The following is a 23,605-nucleotide window of genomic DNA, read 5'->3' on the forward strand; positions in this document are numbered from 1 at the left end:
CTGCTGGGGGGACATTTCTGGCCTATCTGTCATGTGTCTGCCTATTTCATAAGTTTCTGTTATCCTGAAATCTTCCTCACTGCAAATGATATAAAACTGGAAAATAATCATTGAAATTATGCTGCCTATAATCAAGTCAAGGTCATTAATATGTATGAAAAAGAGTAGTGGTTCTAATTTGACCTCAGGGCACAACAGTGTACATATCTCTCCAGTCTGACAAACAATTGCTCACCATTACTCACATTTCTGTCTCTTAACCAATTTCTTATCCATTCTGCACTGTATCTTTAATCCCATGGGCATCAATTTTATTGTGTGGCACCTAATTGTCATCGTTAGCTGTCCCTTGATTTGAGGATGACATCTGCTCAGGGAAGCGAGTTTCTGTCATGGGTCTTCACATGACTGTGCAGGCCAGTTCTTGACCTGCAGATCTTTGTGCCCATAGGGTAGGTTGTCCCACGAGGTAGAGGGATCTGAAGTGCAAGATTTGCTTCCTTTGCTCTGCCTCATCATTAAGACCTTTGGGCTCGAAGTGTGACGCAGCTTGATGGACAAGTCAGCATTCTGAAGGATTGATAGCAAGCTTCTCTTGCAATTTAAATTGCAAACTTCTGATGGTTCCGCCAGGGTTACACCAATAGTTACCCAGAAAAAGTTAGAAGAATTAAAATTTCCTCTAACTTCTGGATAACCATTATGCAAACCCACACCGATCCGCCACAGGAGTCCCCACCACATCCCAGATATCCCACAGGCCCCCCCCACCCCCTGACACCCAGAGGTCTCCCTCCACAACCCTGACAAATCCCCACACCCCGGAACCCCCCACCGAAAAGGGACTACAGCCTCTAAGAGGAACTCCACGACCCATGGGATTGCCCCCACCCCCACGGTGACTCACCCTCTACGCTTCCGCCTGGGGACACTCTCTCTGCACCCCCCCCACCCCCCCGAGGTTAAATCTGCCAATCTTTGTTTCCAACCCACTTGGTCCCGAACCTCTTTCAGATGACTGAAATTTTCCCTCTTCCAGTTGAATATTTTGGCAAAATAAGAAAACAATCAACCAAGCTAAGGTTGTCAAAGCCCTGCCTCAGTTATAGGAAATCTAACTGGTTACGTTAGTTTTGAATATGATACCCATGTCAAATCGTAGAAACTTATTGTTCTGACTGTGGGAAACTCAATCCTATCTGTTGTTGGGGAGATCTTTTCTGGGATGCTCCTGAGCCTTTTGCACAAGACTATTATAGACAATGTTCTTCCTGAGTAGATTTCAATCCAAACAAAATGCAGTTGTTCTTCTTTATCTGTAAGTTGCCATGAACTGTGGAAGCTCCTGACTATATTTGTCAATCCTGACATTTACCTGTGTTAGTTTATAGCTAAATGATGGGATGCCCAAATAAGTGATAACTAATGGGACAGGATTTGATGTTTTCTCCATCAGCCACTAGATCAGGCCTCTGGTATAGGGCACATGCTATTCATGATAGAAAGAAAGATTTCAATTTTAAAAAAATTAGAAGCAATGAGTGTTGTTGCTGTTGGCCCACCCTTTAGGCAAGACCCTCATCAACATCTGTCCGTCTGCAGTTATGATCTATAATCTATCCATCATTTTTGAGTTTGTTTTACAGCAAGCATTTCTTTCACAGTACATACATCTGAGTTAATTGAGGAAACACAGTTTGGTTCAGTCCAGTAACTAGCCTACCTCAGTAAAGATGAAGAAGCTTTACTCAAATATCACCTTTCTGGGAATGTCCATACAGGATGAACATGAACTGAAAGTCACAGACAGGCTTAAAGTTTGTAAGCAGTTTACAACTGTGAGAATTGGACAGTTTGAGACAACATCATAGACCTTGAGGATTTCCAATTCCTAAGCATTTGCACCATTAGAAGGTGGCAACATCAGATGGAAGACTAGTTTTCAAACACTAAGGTCTTTGTGTATTCTGGCTTGTCAAGATTGAAACCATGCAGATCAAAACTCAGTTGAGATGCTTTGCACTCATCTTTAACAACAGGCTGCCCAGGATCAACTATATATCAGAAAGAGCTCAAGTGTTCCTTAGGGGGAGAGTTCAACCAGCATCTCCCAACACCACCCCGCGCCATTTCCATTTTCAGGTCATTGGGGGCACAGCCAAGTCAGCTGCCCACCCGCCGACCTGTCAATGGCCTATTGAGACCAGTGAAAAACTAATTAAGGTCGTTAATGGACCTGCCCATCCAACCTTACGATTGGTGGGCAAGCCAGGAGCCTTGGTGGGCTTCGGAGAAAGCATGAAACCTCATCCATGGGCGAGATTTCATGAGGGTATTTAAATTTTTAAGAAAGGTTTCAGTAAAACTTATGGACATGTCCCAACTCATGTGACAGTGTCACATGAGGGGACATGGCAAGGAAAATTTTTCACGCATGCGTGAAAGAGTGCACTCCCGGCAGAGGGAATATCCCCCCTGCCCGCTTCCTGGTGGACATCATGCTGGTCGGGCCTTAATTGGCCTGCCCACGTAAAATGCCAGATTGGGGATGCCGATCGGAGGCGCGCCCGCTCCTGCACTCCCCGCACCACCACCACCCCCACCCCTAATGGGGGAAAGTTTTTCCCAAAAAGAACTTAAATACTATTGAGGTCAGCTCTGTGGAGCACTCATCTCTGAGCTGGAAAATCAAGATTTCAAGTTCCATTCCAGAGGCTGGAGCAATTAGTTTAGACTGACACTTCAGTGAAGTACTGAAAGAATGCCCCACTGTCAAAGGCATTGACTTTCAGGTGAGACATTAAAACAAGGCCCTGTCTGCTCTTGGGTGAACAAATAAGATCCTATGGTACCATTTGAAGAAGAGAAAGCTACCCCAGCATCTTCACTCATGTTTAGCTGTCAGCCAACATGACTAAACCAGGCTTTCTGGTCTTTATTTCATTGCTGTTTGTGAGAGATTGTTGTACACAGATTGACTGCTGCCATTGCTCGCTTTACAACAGGAACTACACTTCATTGCCTGTAAAGGGATGTGCCAATGGGGGATAATGTAAGGTCGTGAAAAGTGCAAGTTCTTCCTAAATATAGTTGCATCTGCCTCTCACATATTGGACTAATGGGTTGAGCTGTGACCCAAATGTCCCACTATGACCTGATTATGATGTAATCATCATCATTAAACCAGACAACCAACTCTGTGTATGTTGAAAAGAATAGTTGCCTTTTTCATGAATAATTTGGCAGTTTGGATATCCACTGTGACCTTTGGCACTATCATTCTGCTAATTGCATACATAAATTCATCTGTTGTAAACTAATCATTAAAAAATTGCAGTTTAACCTTTGAACACAGTTTTGTTTATTCTGCTTCACTAGTTTCTTTAACAGTTGGATCATTTGAATTATATGTGTTAAACTGTGATTCGTATTTTTAAATAATGTGGAAAAAAGGACAGAAAAATGGAATGACAGTAGATAGTTCTAGTTAAGGAGGTAGGCTTGGCACAAGCACAGTGGGCTGGATGGCGTCCTTCCATTCTGTGAATTGTGATTCCTTGCAGTATTGGGCTCAGTAACTACTCCACATCTTGGTTTATATGTACAGCCTGAAATTTTGTTTTTTGCATTGCTAGTGGGTACAGACCAATTCCTAACACTGGAGAATGTCTATAGCCAGGAACTTAAAGGTGTAAGCAGAACTTGGAAGCAGCTGCGTGTCTACAAGAACACAGGTGCGCAGTTGCTTTAAAGTCACGATTGTGACTACTGAACCACTGCATAATCGCACTTGCTTCAGTATTGTCAGTTTGAGATCTGTTCCACAATGTTAACTGGGTGAATTCAAAGCATCAGCAGTCAATAATTAACAGAATGGCTTCCTTAATGATGTACTTGCTCTTTAAAAAATAAACAGAAATTAACAAAACCTAATGACTTTGAAATTAATCAGAATTGATATGCTTTTAGAAAGAAGTACTAATGATGAGACTCCTTTAAGACATGTAATAGCAATACAGTTTTGCATGAATAGCTTGGAATGATTTTAAGCTGTGCCAACGTATTTCATTTTAGAGGAGTGATGTAGAATTGATTGGTTTGGAAAACTAAATTTGATTCCTGCCTTATTCCCAGCCAGGAGAACCACACCACTTCTGGAGTATATTAAAAACAAGAAGCTTGAAAAACAGGTGGATCTTTACTTTTTAAACTGTCTTTATTATAAACTTTAGCACTTGGTCCTAAAATTGGTATTTTTATTCAATTAAACTTATTACATTCCAGCGAATCAGAGAGGAGAAAAGAGAAGAAAGGAGGAGGAGGGAGCTGGAAAAAAAACGTTTGAGAGAAGAAGAAAAAAGGAAACGTAGGGAGGAAGAAAGGCGTAAAAGGAAAGAAGCAGAAAAACAGAAAAAATTGGCAGAGAAGGAAAGAAAAGAAGAAATAAAAATTAAGGTTCATATCTTTGCAATAGTAGATTATTCAATTTACCAGCATTTTAAAAAAATATTCTATCTCCTGCTTTTGGTGTGTAAGATTGCGGATTGACCAAAATATGCCATGTTTTGTGGTCAGTTGCACTGTGATTTACATTTACTACTGGCTGCAAATGTCCCTGGTAGCACAGGGAAATCATCTCTTGAAGTGGTTAAACTGTGCTTCTCACTAGTACCCACTCGCTTTTATATTGCAGTGTTAATATAAGTACATTGGTAGGAAAATTATGTATTTTATTTGAAAAAAATCATTTTAATGCAATACACAAACTTGTGCAAAGAAACAACAATATGTTTAAATCATAATCTTAAATATTGACTTGAAATAGATCATTGCACTGTCACAAGATTCTTGTTTTCTTTTCATTTTGGTAACTTTCCATATGAAGGCTGAATATTTCCCCTTGTGTACAGTTCACTAGGTATTGGCACTCCTCTGATTCTTCACTCATGTGGCTTTTTAGGTTTAAAGCTTTGACAAGAGTGGTAGCAAGCTATTTGACTACAAAGACATTACAGCTGAGCCTATCCCTAACTGATATGTAAATATAGGTATTTCAAACCAGGCTGTTAGATATTGATGAACCCCGATTTCCTCTCAGGAACTTGGAGCCACTGAGGTCAATTGTTGTGTCCTTATTGTCACCATGGCTATGATTTGCTATATTAGCAAAGCTTAAACCTTGGCCCTTTTTTGCTTCATTCACTGGATAACTCACTGAGCATTTCAAGATGCTTTTTGAAAATTGGGATATTTAATTTCACTCTGCTTCTCATTTTACTGTTTCAGGGTCTAACCTGAAAAAGTAGCAGCCATATTTAAAATAGAGCAGTCGTGTTTAAAAAGCCCTACAATGACCAGGATTATTTTGATAATCATTCCTTTAAAAGAAATTCTTCAAAGATTTTCTAACTGTATTTCATGCACAACCTTGTTTTATGTAAAAAAAAAATTGGAACATATGGGAGAAGCTTGTTTCCTTGTATTTGGGGTATGGGGTCAGAGGAACACTAGGTGAGCAAGGTTATCACTTGAAAGGGAACATGGCGGTGAAGAAGTTAGAGGCGTAAAGTTGAAATAGTGTTAGGACCATTAAAGTTTTAAAAAGGAAATCTGAACATCCAGCAATTAATCGACAGAACTCTGCCACAAGATTTTTTTTAAACAAAAGCAAACTTTATGGTATATAAAGAGAACTTGAAAAATACAAGCACCACTAACTTAACACTATAGCTTATGAAGACTTATGCTATAAACTCAGTTCTACCTTTTACTTCCCCCCCACCCACCACCCACTCCAGGGGTTCCCTTATTTTACAAAATCTTGAAGGTTCATTCACTTTCTTTTTGGAACCAACCCAAAGGTATGCCACAACCCTCTGGAATTCACTTTAATTCTCTTCAGTGTTCCAGCTATTCTTCGAGGTACGATTCTATGGGGGCTATGTGACCATCCACCTTTTCTTTGCAGTCCTCATAACTGCGGATGCCTCATCCCCTTGTTTGGGTTACTGACGGATACCCAACTAGCTTCCGCTAGCTTTCCATGTTAACTCTGCTGACTGCTTTCTGCCATAAAACTATGAGGACCACTGAAGATTTCTTCCACTAGTTGCAAGCTAGGGTAAATCTTTCAACTGCTTTTCCCTCACGAAATCCAAACTGAGATTGGCCCACCCACTTTCCACACAGCGAAGATGAAGTTAATATTTTCTCTGCTTGAAGGGCAGGCTTAACTGACTTTCATCTCCTGTTGGCTCTCTTCATCTCGTGAGTTGCAGTCCACTCCAAAAGAAAGCACCAAGTGCTTCTGCCTGTTCCCCAAAATGAACTGTTTGTTTAATAAGGAAAATAAAAATGTCTGCAGGAGAGTAGGAAATTCCTCTGTGTGTGACATTTATCCCACAATAGTTGCACAACAGAATGGAATAAATGTAACACAAGAAATTTTCTCCAGTTAGGTTTGAGATTAGCAGTAAGGCACATTGTTTTAATAGAATAGTGGAAGAAACATTGCCTGCATCTAACATACATATTAATTTTATATGCCAAAAAAAATTAAAAACCCCATGGTTCAAATAAACATATTATTGTTACAGCACCTTGACATATGTGACAAAGGCAGCACAGTAATGGGTGTTGGTGTTTTAATGCTGGAACTTAATTAATGGAATAAACGCTAGGAAACATTACTAAGTGATTTTAACTTTAGCCTATTGTTGCAAAATCTGGTTCATAGTTCATATGTTTTAGAATATAACTTTTAGTTTCAGGAATATAACTTTTAGGTTGGAGATTAAAATGTTAAATGTAAGATAAATGGAAAAAGCCTGGCTGGGAAACTGATAAACAACCCTAATATGAAGCATTTATCAAGTATTCTTGTTGCAAAACTCAGGATCTGTTTTGAGTTATGCATTTTTGTTTTGTTATGCATTTTTTACTTGCCAAGAACTGCAAGCTCATTTCAATTAGTCTCCTTGTCATCGGAGAAGAGGGGCTTTTCCTATCAATGACATCTAGAATAGCCTGATCTCATCCTTTTTGGAATCGAGCTCCAATTCTAGAGATGAAAAGAGGTGTGCTAATTTAGTGAGCTATCCAGTTCACCAAAATCTGTGATTCAAAGAAAAGCATATTCTGCTGACTTGGTTCCAATTCTATTTGTAGGAAAGAGTGATGTCCGTACACTTATTGGTGTCTTTTCTGTTCCTCCTTTTTATGCTTTAGAACTGAAGGTTAGAAAAAGCCTTGGACTGGGCACTGAGGACATTAGAGTTTGGGTGGATTGTACCATTTACACCAGTGATTGGAACTTCACACTGTCACAGGAGTTCCATATTAAATGTCTCCTTCCAAGTTGCCTCTAGCCAACAGTTTTGAAGCAGAAAACAGAGCAACAAGAGGTAACCAAGAGGCATTGATAAGTGTACACATATCTCCCCTTTTAATTTTTAGACCTGCCGTCAGGTGATAATGGGAAAAATATAACAGTAGAAACTACTGATTCACTAGATGAAGAGTTGAGTGAAGTGATTGAAAAGGTCACACTGAAAGTGACTATCAAACCTGTATGCTATGTCCCTTGAGAATGATTTTGATCTCAGCCTTTACAATGAAGCCCTTTACATCTTCCATGAATTTACATAGTATTATCCATTTAGTGTGTCAAGCAGCGGTTGATTTCCTCATTTTACGTATTACCATGTGAAGAACCAGTATGCTTCATCGTAAATTTATTAGTACCGAAGAGCCTGCTTCTTTCAATTAAAAAAAATGAAAGTAATTGACCTAAAGTAAAGAATAAGCAATTTGTAGCTCTTAGAGCCACTTTTTATAGAATCCTAAGGGATAACTTCTAGTAGAAATTGGTAGAATGTCCTTCCCCTTTAATAAAAAAACAGTTGGAGCAAGAGATTTTATAAGAAAGACAGTTAGAAAATTGGAGAGTAGCAAAGAGACTTTTAGATTATTCACTTGTTCGTTTTTTGTATAAATTTACTTTATATTTCAAACTTTAAAGATGAGACCTACTGCCATGCTCTGCTGATTTGAAATCTTATGGAAACGTAAAATAGTCCAGTACCTAAGAGCAATTGCCAGACAAGATTTGACATTTGTTTCTTGGGTCATCACTAAAAAGTTACCTAGAACACATGGTAAGGTTAGACACTTCATTGAAGGTTTGGGGAGTTGACACTCACCTATGAACATGATCTAAGGGATGAGAGCCAAAATAATCGAGGATAAGGAGGCTTAAAATGGCCCCAACACATAACAGTTTTATAATCCACCTTTTACATCATCAAATTGTATTGTCATCTTTAGTTGTTGAAAAAGGCTGATAAAGAGGAGGAAAAGGACTCCGACAAATGGAAGGAGAAAGCAGAGGATGGTGACAATGAGAAAGGAAAGTGGGAAAAATCATGTTGTCCAGGAAACTTGCAAGGAAAACGGCCAGAGATTACGCAGAAAGATGCCAAAGATAAGTGAGTTACAGCAGCAGTTTTTATTATGCAACTGTACTTGTTAAATCTTTCTATTCTGATACTTCACTAATGAAACTGAACACAAAGATGTTTGTTTTCATAACTATTGGACATCTATGCCAAATGTACTTTTTAAAATTTTACCTAGAAAAATAACCTGAAAATTACTTCAATTACTTGAGTAACTCTTTTACACTTGTGCTGTTGGTATAATCAATTGAACATTACCGGCATGATTTTATATGTATCACACAATGGACTATGATTATGATTTCAACATTCATTTCTAAAACAAGCTGTAAAATGCAGTTTGTTTTTAAATTGCTGAAGAATTAGACATTTTCTTTAATACCAAAAACTATAGCTTTTATTTGGTCAGAATTTCTTTGATTGTTGTATTTTCTCTACCACTTTCTTATTAGCATTTATTTCTCATTGTTTGTCTTACAGGGTAGCAATATAAATGTTGTACATGTGCATTTACATATAATTAAAACATTTTACTCAAAGCCCTGATTTGATTAGGACAAGAGCTGCAGATATTTTCACTAACATAAAAACATGTAGATGCAAGAGGTAACAAGATTATTTAACAACTAATTTAGCCCTCTAAAGGAGGCAAATAGATGATGGATAATGTTTTGTTTTATGAATATAAAAAGACTGTTACAATTATAAAATAACTTGATGTTTTCTGCTTACTTGCAACTAATCTGGAAATGACTCTCCTCTGCTAATGTCAATAGACTGATCTGCAGACAAAAAAAACACAATAGAGAGGTTTCAGCAAGTGCTAAACAATTAACAATTAGCCATCAACAATTAGTCATAATCTATCTTCTTTCAAGTTAAAATTGAAAGTTTTTGACCTGAAATGAAGTATTTAGGAATTTATAGCTCTTAGAAGTACTTTTTATAGAATCCGAGGGGATAATTTTAACTTTAAGAGCTGGTGTAAAATGGAAGCAACCACCTATTATACAGTTTACATTGATTTTCTTTCCATTGAAGTCAATTAGTTAATCAGTCATTCAGTCTATTATTGTTATGGCTACAATATACTGTTACATTAAAATTTATAGATGCATCCTTTAGTTTTCTCACTGCTGTAAATTGCTCACAATGCTGAAGGTTCACATTGTTTTAGAACTAAGTACTAGTGAAAAATAGTCTTCAGGATTTTAATATGATTTTATAGTTACTTATATAGATTGAGCTCCATAAATAAAGATAGAAATGCTGTTTAAGATTTGCTAGCTACCTTAATAGAATTATTAAAAATATATGCCATTGAATGCAGCCATTGAAAAAGGAACCAAACTAACTTTGTAATTTTTTTACATAGACAACCAAGTGACAGTGATAGAGAACGTAAGGAGAGGGAACGGGAAAGAAGATTAAGGGAAAAAGAACGAGAACGAGAGCGACAGAGGCGACGTGAGGATGAGCGCAGAAAGCAAAAAGAGCGTTATGAAGAGAGGGCTATGAGAACAAAAGAAGAAGAAACAAAAAGAGGGAAAGAACATGGACAGGAAAGAGAAAAGAAGGGAGACAGCCTGAGCTACATGTTCAGTACTGAGAAAATAGACAAACTGGGTAAAGAAGACAAAAATGATGACATGGGATCTAAAAGGGAGCGGATAAGGAATAAGGTACCTGTCACCATTTTTTCAAGCTACTATGGTGTTGGCAACATTAATTGGAGTGGATATTCAAGCCCCATGTTCTAAAATACAGAAAATTAACTACGCACGTAAAATTAGACGTCAAATTTTTTTTGAAGCATGGACAAAATCTAGCATTAACAGGTATTGTGTTGTGGTTTTTTAATACACTGTATCTTTTTAAAGTACTACATTAAAACTATTATTTAAGAGAGGGTAAAAATATGTTCTTCAAATGTTTATTTTTGTTTTACTGTGTTCGTTTTAAAACATTGACTTAAAAATTGATAGGCTTCCAGAAATGGAGTTCGCATTTCAAAAGTTAATAAAAAAAAACTGAAATAATGTTATAAGTAGTAGTTTGTGAAAGTTCATGCCACTTGAAAGATTTAATTCACTTTGAGACAAAAAGGAGCAGAGTGAAGTCCTATTGTCCCAATGTCACTGAAATTTCTGATATCAAGCTTTGTGATGTTAGCATTTTCAGTTCAGTATTTATTAAAATAATCAGCCTCTGAAAAATGATGGGTAATAGCAAGTGTTCAAAATATAACATTTCTTAAAATGAAACAATTGCATTTTAACTGAGCTTTTAAGTTTTTGCTATAAGTAAGAAAGCCTCAGGTTATTTTTGGTACATGGATTTAGAGAACTGATTAAGGAGTTGCTATATTGAAGGTATTTGTAACTGCACAAAAGTCTCCAGTTACCTCTCAACCATGTACTTGATAAAAACAGGCGATTTAGAAAGGTAGTTCCATATTTATTTCCATGGCATTCTATGTTACTTTTACTTTATGCTTTCAAGAGGTGGGTCTCTTGAAGAATTATTCCAAAAGAAATACAAACAAAGCTTCCAATAGTCTGTGCCATTAAACATATTTCTAAAACTCAAAATAATTACAAACCAAATTAAATTAGAATTTGACGAAAATGAGGAAGCTGGTATATTATAAGAAGTTAAAACAAAGAATCAATCAGAAAATAGTTAAAATGTACAGTCTCAGAGAAAAAAAACTATTTAGTACAGCAGTGAGAAAGTGTGTGTGGGGCCATAGCATGCACTCTTTCATACTCTTCAAGGTATTCTGCTTTTATAGAGCAAAACATGTTCAGATTAATACATAAGTCTAAGTATGAATAGGTTACGTGAATCCACTTTTTAAAGTAACAATTAACTGCTTCAGGTTTTCTGTGTCTTAACTCACACACAATTTAATTTTTCAACTAAATTTAGTATAATTTAAATTCAGTTTTGCTTTTTTTCTGATGGCTTCCAGAAACCTTTCAATTTTAGATGGTTTGAATTTCAGAGTAGAGAAATTGGCTGGCATCTCCCAATCACTCCTGTATTCCCAGAGTGGGGCACTGTTTTCATCATAACACCTGATCCACAGTAATCAGGGAAAAAATGTTTAAATGGAAGGCCTCATATGTGAGGACAGGAGTGGTCAGAAGAGGTACCAGACACTTCTATAGCTTTGTGGGAGTCTCTCTTATACTTTTTTAGCATACCATAATGTATAAGAATTGCAAATTAGTTTGATTGAAAATGTTTGAAAATCCGTAACTCGTTTAGCACAGTCAGCATGGATCCACAAAAGGGAGCTTGTGTCTTTTGAAGATGCTACTAATGTATTAGGTGAAACAAATGCACTTGGTATTACATCTTTGCATTCTCAGGAAAATTTTGACTGGTGGCTATAGAACAAATTAGAATTATGTTCCTGGATAGAATATTGGCTAAGACATAGAAATTGCAGGGTAACTATTAGTTTTGGTCAGATAATTGATGCTGTAGAAACTCATGTTTAAGAGTTTCCAAACCAAGCAAATGAGAATTATAGCATGATAGTTTGGGGGGCGATGGTGGTGCAGTAAGTAGGACTTTCATCAGTTTTCTTCTTCTTTTGGCTTCTTTTTTTCTTGGAGCTGGTTGATCACCCCTCTCCATCTACTCCATTCCTCTTCCAATCCTGTAACATTTAAGTCTCTTGCCACCACATCTTTCCATCTGGTCTTAGGCCTTCCTGTTCTCCTTCTTCCTAGCATTCCTACGTCCATCACTCACCTCACCACATTTCCTTTCTCTCTCTGCAACAGGTGGCCATACCATCTCGATCTCTTCTTGGGTACTTTCTTTGATGCATCCACAATCTTCACTGACCTCCTGATGTACTGGTTCCTAATCTTGTCCTTTCTCATTACTCCAAATGTCCATCTCAGCAGCTGCATCTCATTAGTATCCAGTTGTTGTTCCTCTTTTCTTGACGTTGCCTAAACTGCTGCACTATATAACAAGGCCAGTCTTACAGCTGTCTTGTAGATTTGTCTTTTGAGTTTTACCAAATCTCAGATAATTAATACTATTGTCAGAAATTACTCGCTTTGCAAAAACTTACCGTTTACATTTTTCTTCTATTTAACTCTTACAGTAGGAAATGCAACAAGGCAGAGCCCTGGAGGCTTCTGACCATATGCATCAAAGGATAGCCTCTCAATCTGGGATTAGTAACTGATTTTGACAGCCATTTCTGAATCATTTGAAAAGAAGGCAGGCCTCTTGATTAACTGAAGCCCACTGTGATTAATAGCTTGGTGGGCAGGAACGTTAGCTTACAGACTAGTAGTAGCAATTCCTATTAAGGGTCAGTTAGCCAGAATGTCTGTGAACTTTATAGTCAGCAACTGTCTGTATTTTTAAACCTGTCTGTGTCTTTAATCAGGAAAGATTAAGCAATTAAGTGGCCTTCTGCTTTAGGACCCTTAGAGTGAAAGCAAGTTAGGTTTTTATTGTTTTATATATCAAGGAGTGTATTGAACAATATAGTTTACTGTATTATTTATTAGCTTAAAGCCTGTGTCTTAAATTGGTAAGAGTATTTATCCAGTTCATCAGCCATAAAAAGAGGAAAATTCAAAAAAAGAATGTGATACTTTCCAGAAGCCAGTATAAAGAATAAGGGTTCCCTGTTAAGATTGCACTACAATTTATCTAGATACTGGACAGAAAATGACATGTCTTGAATTGTAGGAGACACTAAGTCAACTCACAGGAATGACCAATGATGTTGAAACAAAAGAAATATCTAGCATAAAAATCTAAAAACTGTTGGCATAACATAGAACTGCTTAGACATCTTTTAGCCATTTTTTGCATGCTGGTAAAAAAAATATAATTCAGTGGTGTTACATTTTTGGCTTTTTATATTAGATATTTTCTTTGGGTTCAACAGCATAAACCACCCCTGTGTGTGAGTTTGCACCTTCTATAGCTTCCAGGTAAATGTAGTGAATTCGGAGATAAGTAGGTAACTTTTGTCACTGTATTCTTGTTTACTAAAAACACCATCATGGCTGCAAAATACAGCTCCATAGCATCTGGATCTTTGGTGCTACAGGTATTGTTTTGCCTACAAAATGGCATCTGCAGCATGCATGTATATCTCTGTTGTTAACCTCACCAGATGTCGTTTTGGGGAGGGAATGGCTGCAGGCAGGGGATGTCCACTGGAACTAGGCAGAGTAGGTAGATTGTGACATCAATCAGCATGTAATGCTGATCTGATGCCAGCGATGCCATTATGAAACTCAACACTCCAGCTAACATCATCCCTTAAACACGCACGTCTGAACACAGGTTCAGCAACAGGAAGCCCCCCCTCCCCCCAGCCGCAAACCATGGCTTTTTAAAGGGATCATTAACTACTTCGGGATAGTTGCTGGTTGATTTTGACTGGCTCTTGCTGCAATTATAGACATCTTTGATAGCTTCCAATGTCGTTTAAAATTGAAGTGGTGTGGAACATGCTGAAGGACTTTGTCCAGGATTCCAAGATTCTGTGTAAGGCACTTGGCGCCAGACATGGGTGCTGTAGATTGCCCCTCTCCCACTTAGGCTACGTCATGACAGGGAGAATGAGCACAGGAACCACAGAACAGGACAAACTGTAGGGAGTGGGAAGATGGGTTATGAGCCAGAGGCTACATTCACTAAGAGTGTTCAAGGAGCAGTTCCCCTACCAAGATTTCGTTGAAGAACAGTGTGTCTGATGTTTCCATTTTCACTAAGCAGGTCCTCACTGAAATCTGCAACCTGCAGGAGACACAACTGCAACCTCAAAACTGGATGAAGTCAGCATTGTGAGTGGCTTTGAGGGTGGCCGTAGTGATGACTGTTTAAGCGTCTGGCTCCTTCCAGGCTGGACCAGACAATATTTGCAACATCTCCCAATTCATTGTCCACTGTTGCATAAGAGAGATCACTAAGGCTGTGTACTCGAGAGCTTGCCAGAGAAAAGCAGATGGAGTGAACACTTGGCTTTGTGACAATTGCTGGCATTCCCGTGGTACAGGGTACCATTGAGCTGACACACTTTGCTTTGTGGGTGCCATGTGTCAACTCTGACATGTAATTCAACTGGAATGGATCCCACTCCCTTGTCATCCAGATGTTATGCAATCGTACACAGAGTATCGTGCAGGTCAATGCTTAGTATCCTGGCAGTAGTCATGATGCCTTCATTCTGCAGCAATCTGCTATAGTCTTCATTTGAGCCACTGTGAGATTCCAGAGAGTGACAACTTTGTGACTATGGCCACATGGCTTATGACTCCAGTGCAGAACCCATGCACATGTGGGCAACATGCATATAATTAAAGCTGTGCTGCCACATGAAATGTGATTGAACAGACAATTGAGGTGCTTAAACAAAGTTTCTAAAGCCTGGACTGCAGTATAGAAGCCCTGCAGTACTCAGCAGATCACATGTCAAGATTTGTGATGGTCTGCAGTGCAAGGGCAATTAGGGATAGGCAATAAATACCATGAATGAATAAAAAAAACCTTCCCATCATGAGAGAATAACCCTTGAGATCAACTGTACAACAACCAGCTGAAGAAGGGAGGAGTCAACTTCCTCTTTCAAGCCAGATTTTCTGTAATCGAGGATCTGACTGTAATACCAGTCCAATACCAATTACCCACTCACCAACAGGCCCACACCTTGCTTTCCCTCTGTTACTGGCCACCAAAACATTCCCTTTGCCACAGTCGTAAAATAAAAACCACCACAAAAGAAAAATAATCCCAAACTACATTTATAAATCAAACCATGCTATATTGCATACGAAAGTTAACTAATCATCCTTGTGGATTCCTTTAGTCTTCTGTGTGCCTTTGCCTTCCCTCGTGCTCTTCTGCAATGTTACGCCAGTGGCTGAGGAAATCCATACAGGATGAACTCAAGCAGCTCTAGCCCTAGAAGGACTGGCGTTGGACCACACCACCTCGGCATGCGATAACTGGCTGACGGGCAACGGCGAAGGCACGGGATTTGTGGGGGGGGGTGGAATTATGTATGGTGGGAGGACGCATGCTGTCATCCTGAGAGATAACAGCAGGTTTGGGCTCCATGGAACTGCTGCCACTCTCCAGAGATGGAACCTTAGCAATCCTAGCTTGCGTGACTTCAGTCTGAGCTTCCACTGCAGCACCCAGATGTTGGATAGTTTCTGCTTAAGCTGCCATAGAAGCTGAGACATCATCCATCAGACGCTGTATTGTGGATGGGCCTGTAAGTGTTTTCATGGAATTGACCACTATTTCCAAACTGGAGAGGATGGGCTGTAAGCTCTGATCATACCCCTGCGCCGAGTTGGTATTGGACAACTTCATGCTCTTTGCCCATAGGCTTTCTGGCAGGCCTGCCAATGAACCCAACTATTTCACTGTCTGTACTCATTATTTGTCCTCTGTAGGCCATCTCAGCAAAGTTTTCAATAGAACTTATGTCCATTGCCCTTGGCAAGCTGGCAGCTTTGTTACCCTTGGCCCCTGCCCTGGTTGCAGCCCACTCTTGCCCAAGTACAAGGTAAATGTAATGTCAGTATCTGAGCTAGTGCTGTGAGGGTGAGTGTGAGTGACAGTGTCTCTTCTTCATCACTGTCTTTCTGTTCTTCCACCTGATTTCTCTTCCATCACTGTCTGGCCAGATTGCAGTTCTTGGGCACTTGAAAGGAGAAAGGTATAAGGGTAAGATTGTGGTCATGGGAGGATGGGGGAAAGCAAGACGTGCATGCCTACACCACCTGCAGTTTGAAAATCAGAAACAATTGTGGGATGAAGTGTAAGTAGGACAAGGATTAGGTATGAACAAACCATCACCTTTGATTGTTTCAGCCCCACTACTGACCACAGCCTCATTCATAGCCATTTCAGTAATGCCGAGCACTGTTTTCTCTGTGGGGGTAAGGGGATACAGCCAGGCTTGTTCCCCATCCCTTCCCTCAACCTGCATTACTCAGTTTGATGTCATTGACCTATTTGCGGCACTGCAGATTCTCCTGGCTAGACTGTTGGCATTGACCGCCGTGGCTAACTGGTCCCAATGCCTTCTCAAAGTTTGTCTGGAGGACCTCCTGGTCCTGGTGGATAGATGACATCTCTCCTGCCCTCCACCACCTGCAGCTAGGCCTCCAGTACAGTGTTAGCAAATCTTGGAGCCCACCGTCTGTCATGTTCTAGCATTCCTGTGTTTTCCCCAGGTCACTCATTTTTACAACAACACCCAGGATCTACTCCAGCCAAAATGCCTTCTCCTTTAAGAGGTGGCTTTAAATAGCGCAGGCTAACTTTAATTTATGCTAGCTTCTCATCATTTTTCACCCTCTGCTCAGGGCTGCAGCCACTCAACAGTGTGCTAACAGGGCTGCACACTACTGTTATTTAATCAAGCAGGCAGTGTTACGCAACATTTAAAGTGATTGTCAGACACTTCTGCAAAGTTATTAAAATGTTTAGGTTTTTGTTATTAGAAATTTGACTGAAACACAACATCCTTCCCAACTTGCATGTATGTGGTTATTGTAAGCAAAATCTCCAGCTTCGCAAAATAAGAGGTAAGTAATGAGCAATGCAACCAAATTTAGATATTTTAACTGACTCAATAGTTCATTTGGATAAGAATAGAATAATTAGTAAGGTAGCCATAATCAGAAAGGGAGTAGGCATTAACTAGATCAGTGGTGCAGTGCTCATCAGGAAAGGGATGAGCAGCTGAAATTCCTGTCTATTCATGTTAGCAAAAAAAAAAGTAGATTTGAATGTAAAGTAGTTGCCATTTACCTAAAGTTATTTTGCAAATATTAGTGAAGGCAGGAATTTCACCAGAAGATGATTAAGTCCATAAAATCATCAGCACAATAAAAGCAAATGATACTTAAGTGCAAATCAAAAGATTTGGTTAGAAATTCTTTCTATTTCTAGCACTGCATTATCTAGGCATAGGAGGAATTTTGGGCAGAACCTGGTTCCACTGGGACCCTATGCATTTCCCATATAATGCAAAGTTGAGATAGTTGGGTTGTTAGGAGTTGCATACGTGTATTTAATATAATTTTCATTCTTCCATTTACCTCTTCCCTTCTCACAGCCACATCACCAAATTCTAATAGCTGAATGCTGTCCCCCTTGAGCAGTATGGTCAAAGCTGGTTATGGTTATGGCTCCTTTCTCCCCTGGAGAAATACACAGGATAAACGGACAGAAATGTGCCATTCAGCCCAACCAGTCCATGCTTGGCTTTATGCTCACTTGACCCGCCCCCCCATCTTTACTCATCTAAAACTATTATCAATCATCTATTCCCTACTCTTTCAGTTGCTTCTCTAGTTTCTCCTTAAATGCCTCTATACTGTTTGCTTCAACCACTCCCTGTGGTAATGAGTTCCACATCTTTATCACTCTTTGGGTGAGGAAGTTTCTTCTGAGTTCCTTATTGGATTTCTTGATGAAATCTGAATGGAATTCTCTAGTCGACTACAATTTAGAGCTTTTAAGTCAATAGTGGGACAAGTTCTGCGGGAAACAGGTGGCTGATGTGTAAGTGTATTGTTTCCAGATGAGATTACCAGATATTATAGATGGGAAAGAGTTATGGGGAATGATGATCAAGCAATTGAAAAAAGGATTGCTGCTTTTGGAAGGGATTATGCAAGGCTAGTAGGTAATCTGTGGCTTTTTCTGCGAGTCACCACAGGTCAATGAAGTGGATGTGCTAGTACCAGACCTTGATAATTCACCGGAATTGAGGGGTGAGGATCAAAACAAGCAGATAAAGAATCACCAATTTAAGCAGGTAAATTTTGAAGGAAACTGAGGATATAGGGGTATTGATTACTGAGGAAAGGAGGCCACTAAAGTTACTTAGGAAGTTAAAATAATGATTACATACTGTGGCCCTATTGCGGTAAGAAACTAGGACATAGAAGAAGAAATAACCAAAAGACAGTCACAGCAAAGATATAGACAGCACACAGATTGGAATTTTGTTAATCAAAAAAATCGATAGTGATGTGTATAACATGATGTGTTGTTTACCCAGAGCTAGAGTACCATGCATGCAGGAGAGACTATAAATGCTATGGAAGTGGGTGGGCAGAATTGTGGTGGTAGTACTGGTAGACATCAGTCGTATGTGAAGATTCTCAAAACTCAATGTGGTGTTCACTTATAAACTTCCCCCCATCACCTCCCAAAACATTTATCTGAATCAACTGCTGGTGAGGCAATATCCCAAATTGATCACCTGGTTATCATAGTTGTATCCCACCACCTGCAATTTTGTCTCACTTTTATTTTTCACTTAATATTTTTCTCAACTTCCATATGTCATTTTGCTTCTGTGCTAAGTTTCTGGGACTGAAACTAGCTTCTTTGGTACCTTTGAAGAGTACCTTTCTCCCTTGACACAGCTGCTTACTCTGTATAGGTTCTTTCTTTTTTCTGCAGACTCCTATATGACTTGGCTAATTCAGCTCAGGATCTCCGGCATTCATGGGTACCTGCCTGTACTTTCCTTGTAAACTGGACCCTTTCTGTAACCCTACCCCAGTTCTGCCACTCAGCCTCTCACTTTCACTCCTTTCTTGTTCCCACAGGTTGTACTCAGTTTGTTTTTTCTCCATATACTCTCATTGCATTTCCTTTCTGTCCTTTCAAGTTTTTAATGCTTATCCTTTTCATCTTTTATTCCCTGTGGGAGCTTCCCACTCCTGATTTCCTGCACTCCAAAAAAATGGACAGGTATCATGGGTACCAGCTTTTTCTCTTCTGGCTTTCCTCTTCTAAAATGTGTGCACTGCTGCTGTCATTGTCATACAAGGCAAGAACTATAATGATGTAACAATTATTCCAGCTCACTTTCATCCATTTGATGAATGTTGGTTAGTACTTCCTGTTTATCCATTGTGGTGTTTGCATCACCATGAGGAAGCAGACAAAGACCTACAAAACAAAATTATATAAAATATTTAAAAACACAAATCAGTAACAGGTGAAATTTGGTATGGATTTAAGTGTGAAATACAGTACATGTGGGCAACCTACATATTATTTGGTGTTAACTAATGATGAAGTTAATAGAGACCAAGAAGTAATTGACTTAGCTCTTAATTTGTCCAATAACTGGAGTAGCAATTAGCATAACAAAGAGATTCAGAGGCTGGCATGCTAATACTGTATTGGTAATGTTGCACTGTGAATACTGAGATCAGATTTGGTCATGGTTGACATTCGAGCCCTGGAGCAGTGCAGTGAAGAGTCTAATACCCTTGATGTCAGTGGAATGAGTTCTTATTTTAAACAAAAACTGTAAATCTTGGGTTGTTCAGCTTTGTAAAGAGATGGCTTAAAAGAGATATCACTGAAGTATTTAGAATAGCATCAGAGGTATCCTTTAATAAAGGATTAAACTGCTCATTACAGTTCCACATTCATTAGTTTTTTTTGTAAATGGTTAATAGTCACACTCAAATAATTTTCTTTTAAGAGACATCTTCTCATTGTGTACCAGTGTTTCCTGTCACATTATACATTACCTCACATTCAAGTCCATTTGACTTTCCTTAGCTTATTTCATCTCTCAACAATTAATTGGACATGATCATTCTTTCTTTTGCTAATCACTTGACCACACAACTTTGTGTGATCAAAAAGTGTTATAATTTGAACAAAAACTCCTTATATACCTTCTATGAACAGTATAAGCAGCAGAGGTCAAGAATAAAACCTATGAATTATTCAAGTTACTTTTCTCCTCGCCTTTCAACAAAAAGTACATTTAGATAACACCTTTATATACAAATGTCACAAGGCATTTTCATAAACAGGAGAAATTAAGATGAACACTAATCTAGGGGGGAGAAAATTAGAATGCGTTACCGAAGGTTAGGTGAAAGATAAAAAAAAACAAAACATTCAGCAGGTCAGGCAGCACCTGTGGAGAGAGAAGCAGAGTTAGCTTTTTAGGACAATTACTTTTCATCAGAACTGGAAGATGTTAGAGATGAACAGTCTTAAAGTAAGTGCAAAGCTCAGTAAAAGGAAGGGAGGTGTAGAAAAAGTATGTGAAAGTGTGGAGAGCAGGAGTGATAAAATTACAAAAAGAGTGATGGCACGAGGCAAAAGAGGATGGTAATGGGACAAGTAAAGAAACAAAGGATGGATCTAGTGGAAGAGGAAATAGTTCCAGCAGATTAGCAAATAGAGGAGAGAAGCATGGAAAATCTGTCAAAGTGGAAAAGGGTCCAGTGGCCGGAGAGGATGGTAGAGAAAGGCGGGCAGACCCTAGAGCTGCAGAGCATTCCATCAGCCCTGTACCGATGGGAGATTCCCCACCCCAAGCACCAACCAATACCACTGTCACTCCATGGCTCTGGTGCAGCCACCTTCCATTATCAGAACGGGGAGTAGTTTGCACAAAGTCAGGTAGTTACTAGGAGTGAAGAATAAGGCATCTTGGGTTGATGATGCAGGGAATTCAGCAACCGACCTGATGAAAAGTTCCCAGGGAGGGGAAAAGACTTATCCAATTTATCATAGGATATTGTTAAGGCAGTCAGAAAATGCTCATGTATTAACAATATTTTAAACCATTATTTAAAATATTACTAAATTAGGGATGCAGCATTGGGCAATGAGATCAGATTTGTAAGAAGATTTTCTATGAATTACCATATGAAAGTAAGTTGTCCTGGCAAGGAGAATTAAAGAAATTAGGGCAAGGAGGCTTCCCGCTGAATTTATGCACATAAAATCAACCACAAACTTCATCCTTCCTCCACTGCTCCAGCTGCTGGTTGCCTGCCTACCCCATTGCCTGTCAATTTCTTCTGTTCAATACAAGGAAGAAGGAGATCATCTTTTGGATTAGACATTAAACTGGTACCTGGTCTGCTTCCTCAGGTGGACATAAAATATCCCATGGCACTAATTTGAAGAAGAACCTGCGATGTTATCCCAGTGTCCTGGCCAATATTTATCTCTTAATCAACATCATAAAAAATTACTAAATTATCAGGTTATTATCATACTGCTGTTTGTAGGAGCCTGCTGCGCACAAATTGGTTACTTTACTTCCAACATGGCAACGGTGACTATGCTTCAAAAAGTACTTCATTGGGTGTAAACTTTGAGACACCTTGTGGTCATGAAAGGTGCTATATAAATGCAAGTCTCTCTAGGAGAGCTGTGGAGGCAGGAGACAGAAGGAAGGATTTTCTTTGACTATTAGGAAGAAGAGCTTTGCAAATGTCTCTGAAACCCTCAATATCTGTTACTTGGCTGGTAGGAACATTCAATATCATCAGGGAAGTTTTCCTTTTTAAAACTAGCCCAATCCGTTTTTATGTGCTGCAGTGAGTTTTCCATGGCTGCATGGTGTCATTTTCCTCCCCATAGCAGTAAACGTGCACCGAAGAGCGGCGATACCACTGAAAGTCTGCTCTTTTATATGTAGTTGAACCTGATCCAGGAAAATGGGTTCAGGTCACACAGGCGGATCACCCTGATGTCAAACCAGCAGGTGAAACTCCTTCCCCAACTCATTTCTCGTGGCAGTCTTTCCTTTAAGAAAAATCCCCTAGCCATTTAAATCTCTACTAGTCTGTTCTAATAAGAGGTAAGCCACCAAACATTAGAATTACTCGTACAAATGTTATCATGTGGCATCAAAGTCAAATAAACTAAAACCTATAATGTTTAATTTACTTACCCTTTTTCATTACAAATCTGATCAATTCTGAGATTTCAACAATTTTGTTGTCATTTACAATATAATAAGAAACAGTTTATTTTACAAATTGTGATGCTTTGAAGTCATGCTATCTTCTGGCATGCTTTGAACTTTGAAGATAGTTTTCTTAGCCATAGGAAGCAATGCAAAAAATCTTCAACGTTTGTCTAAAATTGCTAAATTCACAAAATTAATTCTTATAAAATTATGTCCTGTAAAATAAGACTTCTCTGTACAATTAAACTTGATTGAGTGAGATTAGGAATTTATTGACAACACTTCTGGCTAATAAAAATCCCAAGTGTACTTGCTGCTGGAAATGTTAGTGAACATCTAATTATTCCCTCATTTGCCCTATTTTATTATAAGGTGAAGTGTTACTATAATTAGTGATCCCATAGAGTATACTTGAAACCATGGAATGGAGAGGTAATGCATATAGAGCTTCATAGCTGCAAAAACGCTGAAAATTTAAGTTGGAAAAAATGGTTTCCTGCTCTTTTCATAGACTAATTGGTAATTTAGTCTTCAGATCAATAGATGACTTCAACAAAATATAATTTTGATGGCCCTGCTAATAGTTCAGTTTATTCCCAAAATAATAACGTGCATGAAAGAACCATCTTATGGAGTTTCTCATGTTCCTATCCTTGAGATGACATTGTTACACTGTAAAGAAATGTAATATGCAGTGCTTATAAACATATATCTCAATATAGCCACATGGGTTTTGCACTGTACCACTTTTTCTGGTTTTGGTTGTACAGGACCGTCCAGCCATGCAGTTGTACCAACCTGGAGCACGCTGCCGAACTCGTCTAGGATCTGGTGGAAAAGCATATGATTGTTGCAGTAAATCCACTGAAGACAGCATAGAGAGAAAGTATGAAGATGATAGCTCTGTTGGAGCTTGTTCTGAGAAGAGTTGTGAAGAATGAAGGAGCACCAATTATGGTGATCAGTTGAGCAGAACACTTGTTACAGCATGAAGACAGATATGTGCACAAAGCATCACAATGTATAAAAGCCATCTCGGTGCTGTTTTGAGTTATCTGGAATTAATAAAAGCACTATAATTTAATGTTAGCAATTTGTCAACTATAGATCGTCCAGTTTAGTAGAGTAGATAAAAGGTAGACTATATGTAAAGTGAAATACCATAAAGTAAATTAAATTTATTTTTGCACCACTTATATGAAGTAGCGTCCTGCTTTGCTGATGGTAGAAGTGGCTAATAGTAGCACCAATCATTTTGGATAGTTTCATTAGGCCAGGTAGAGGATGTGTATTTAGATTTGGATACTAATGGAACATTAGTAATTTTTAGAATATACCGGTAACAATGAGATTTGACTCAAGTTGCATGCATGTGATTGGAGTG

General features: G+C 38.8%; 1 protein-coding gene across 1 annotated transcript in view; it reads left to right on the forward strand.

The window, feature by feature from the left end:
• upf3a (UPF3A regulator of nonsense mediated mRNA decay) overlaps positions 1–23,162 on the forward strand; it is a 47,786-nt gene extending 24,624 nt beyond the window's left edge. The window contains exons 6-11 of the mRNA XM_041198690.1: positions 3,636–3,734; positions 4,135–4,190; positions 4,285–4,455; positions 8,326–8,486; positions 9,832–10,138; positions 22,992–23,162. Of these exons, the coding sequence (XP_041054624.1) occupies positions 3,636–3,734; positions 4,135–4,190; positions 4,285–4,455; positions 8,326–8,486; positions 9,832–10,138; positions 22,992–23,162 (965 nt within the window). The remainder of the gene's footprint in view (positions 1–3,635; positions 3,735–4,134; positions 4,191–4,284; positions 4,456–8,325; positions 8,487–9,831; positions 10,139–22,991) is intronic.
• Positions 23,163–23,605: the final 443 nt, after the last annotated feature.

Source organism: Carcharodon carcharias, chromosome 11 (assembly GCF_017639515.1).
Source record: "Carcharodon carcharias isolate sCarCar2 chromosome 11, sCarCar2.pri, whole genome shotgun sequence".
Classification (NCBI taxonomy): Eukaryota; Metazoa; Chordata; class Chondrichthyes; order Lamniformes; family Lamnidae; genus Carcharodon; species Carcharodon carcharias.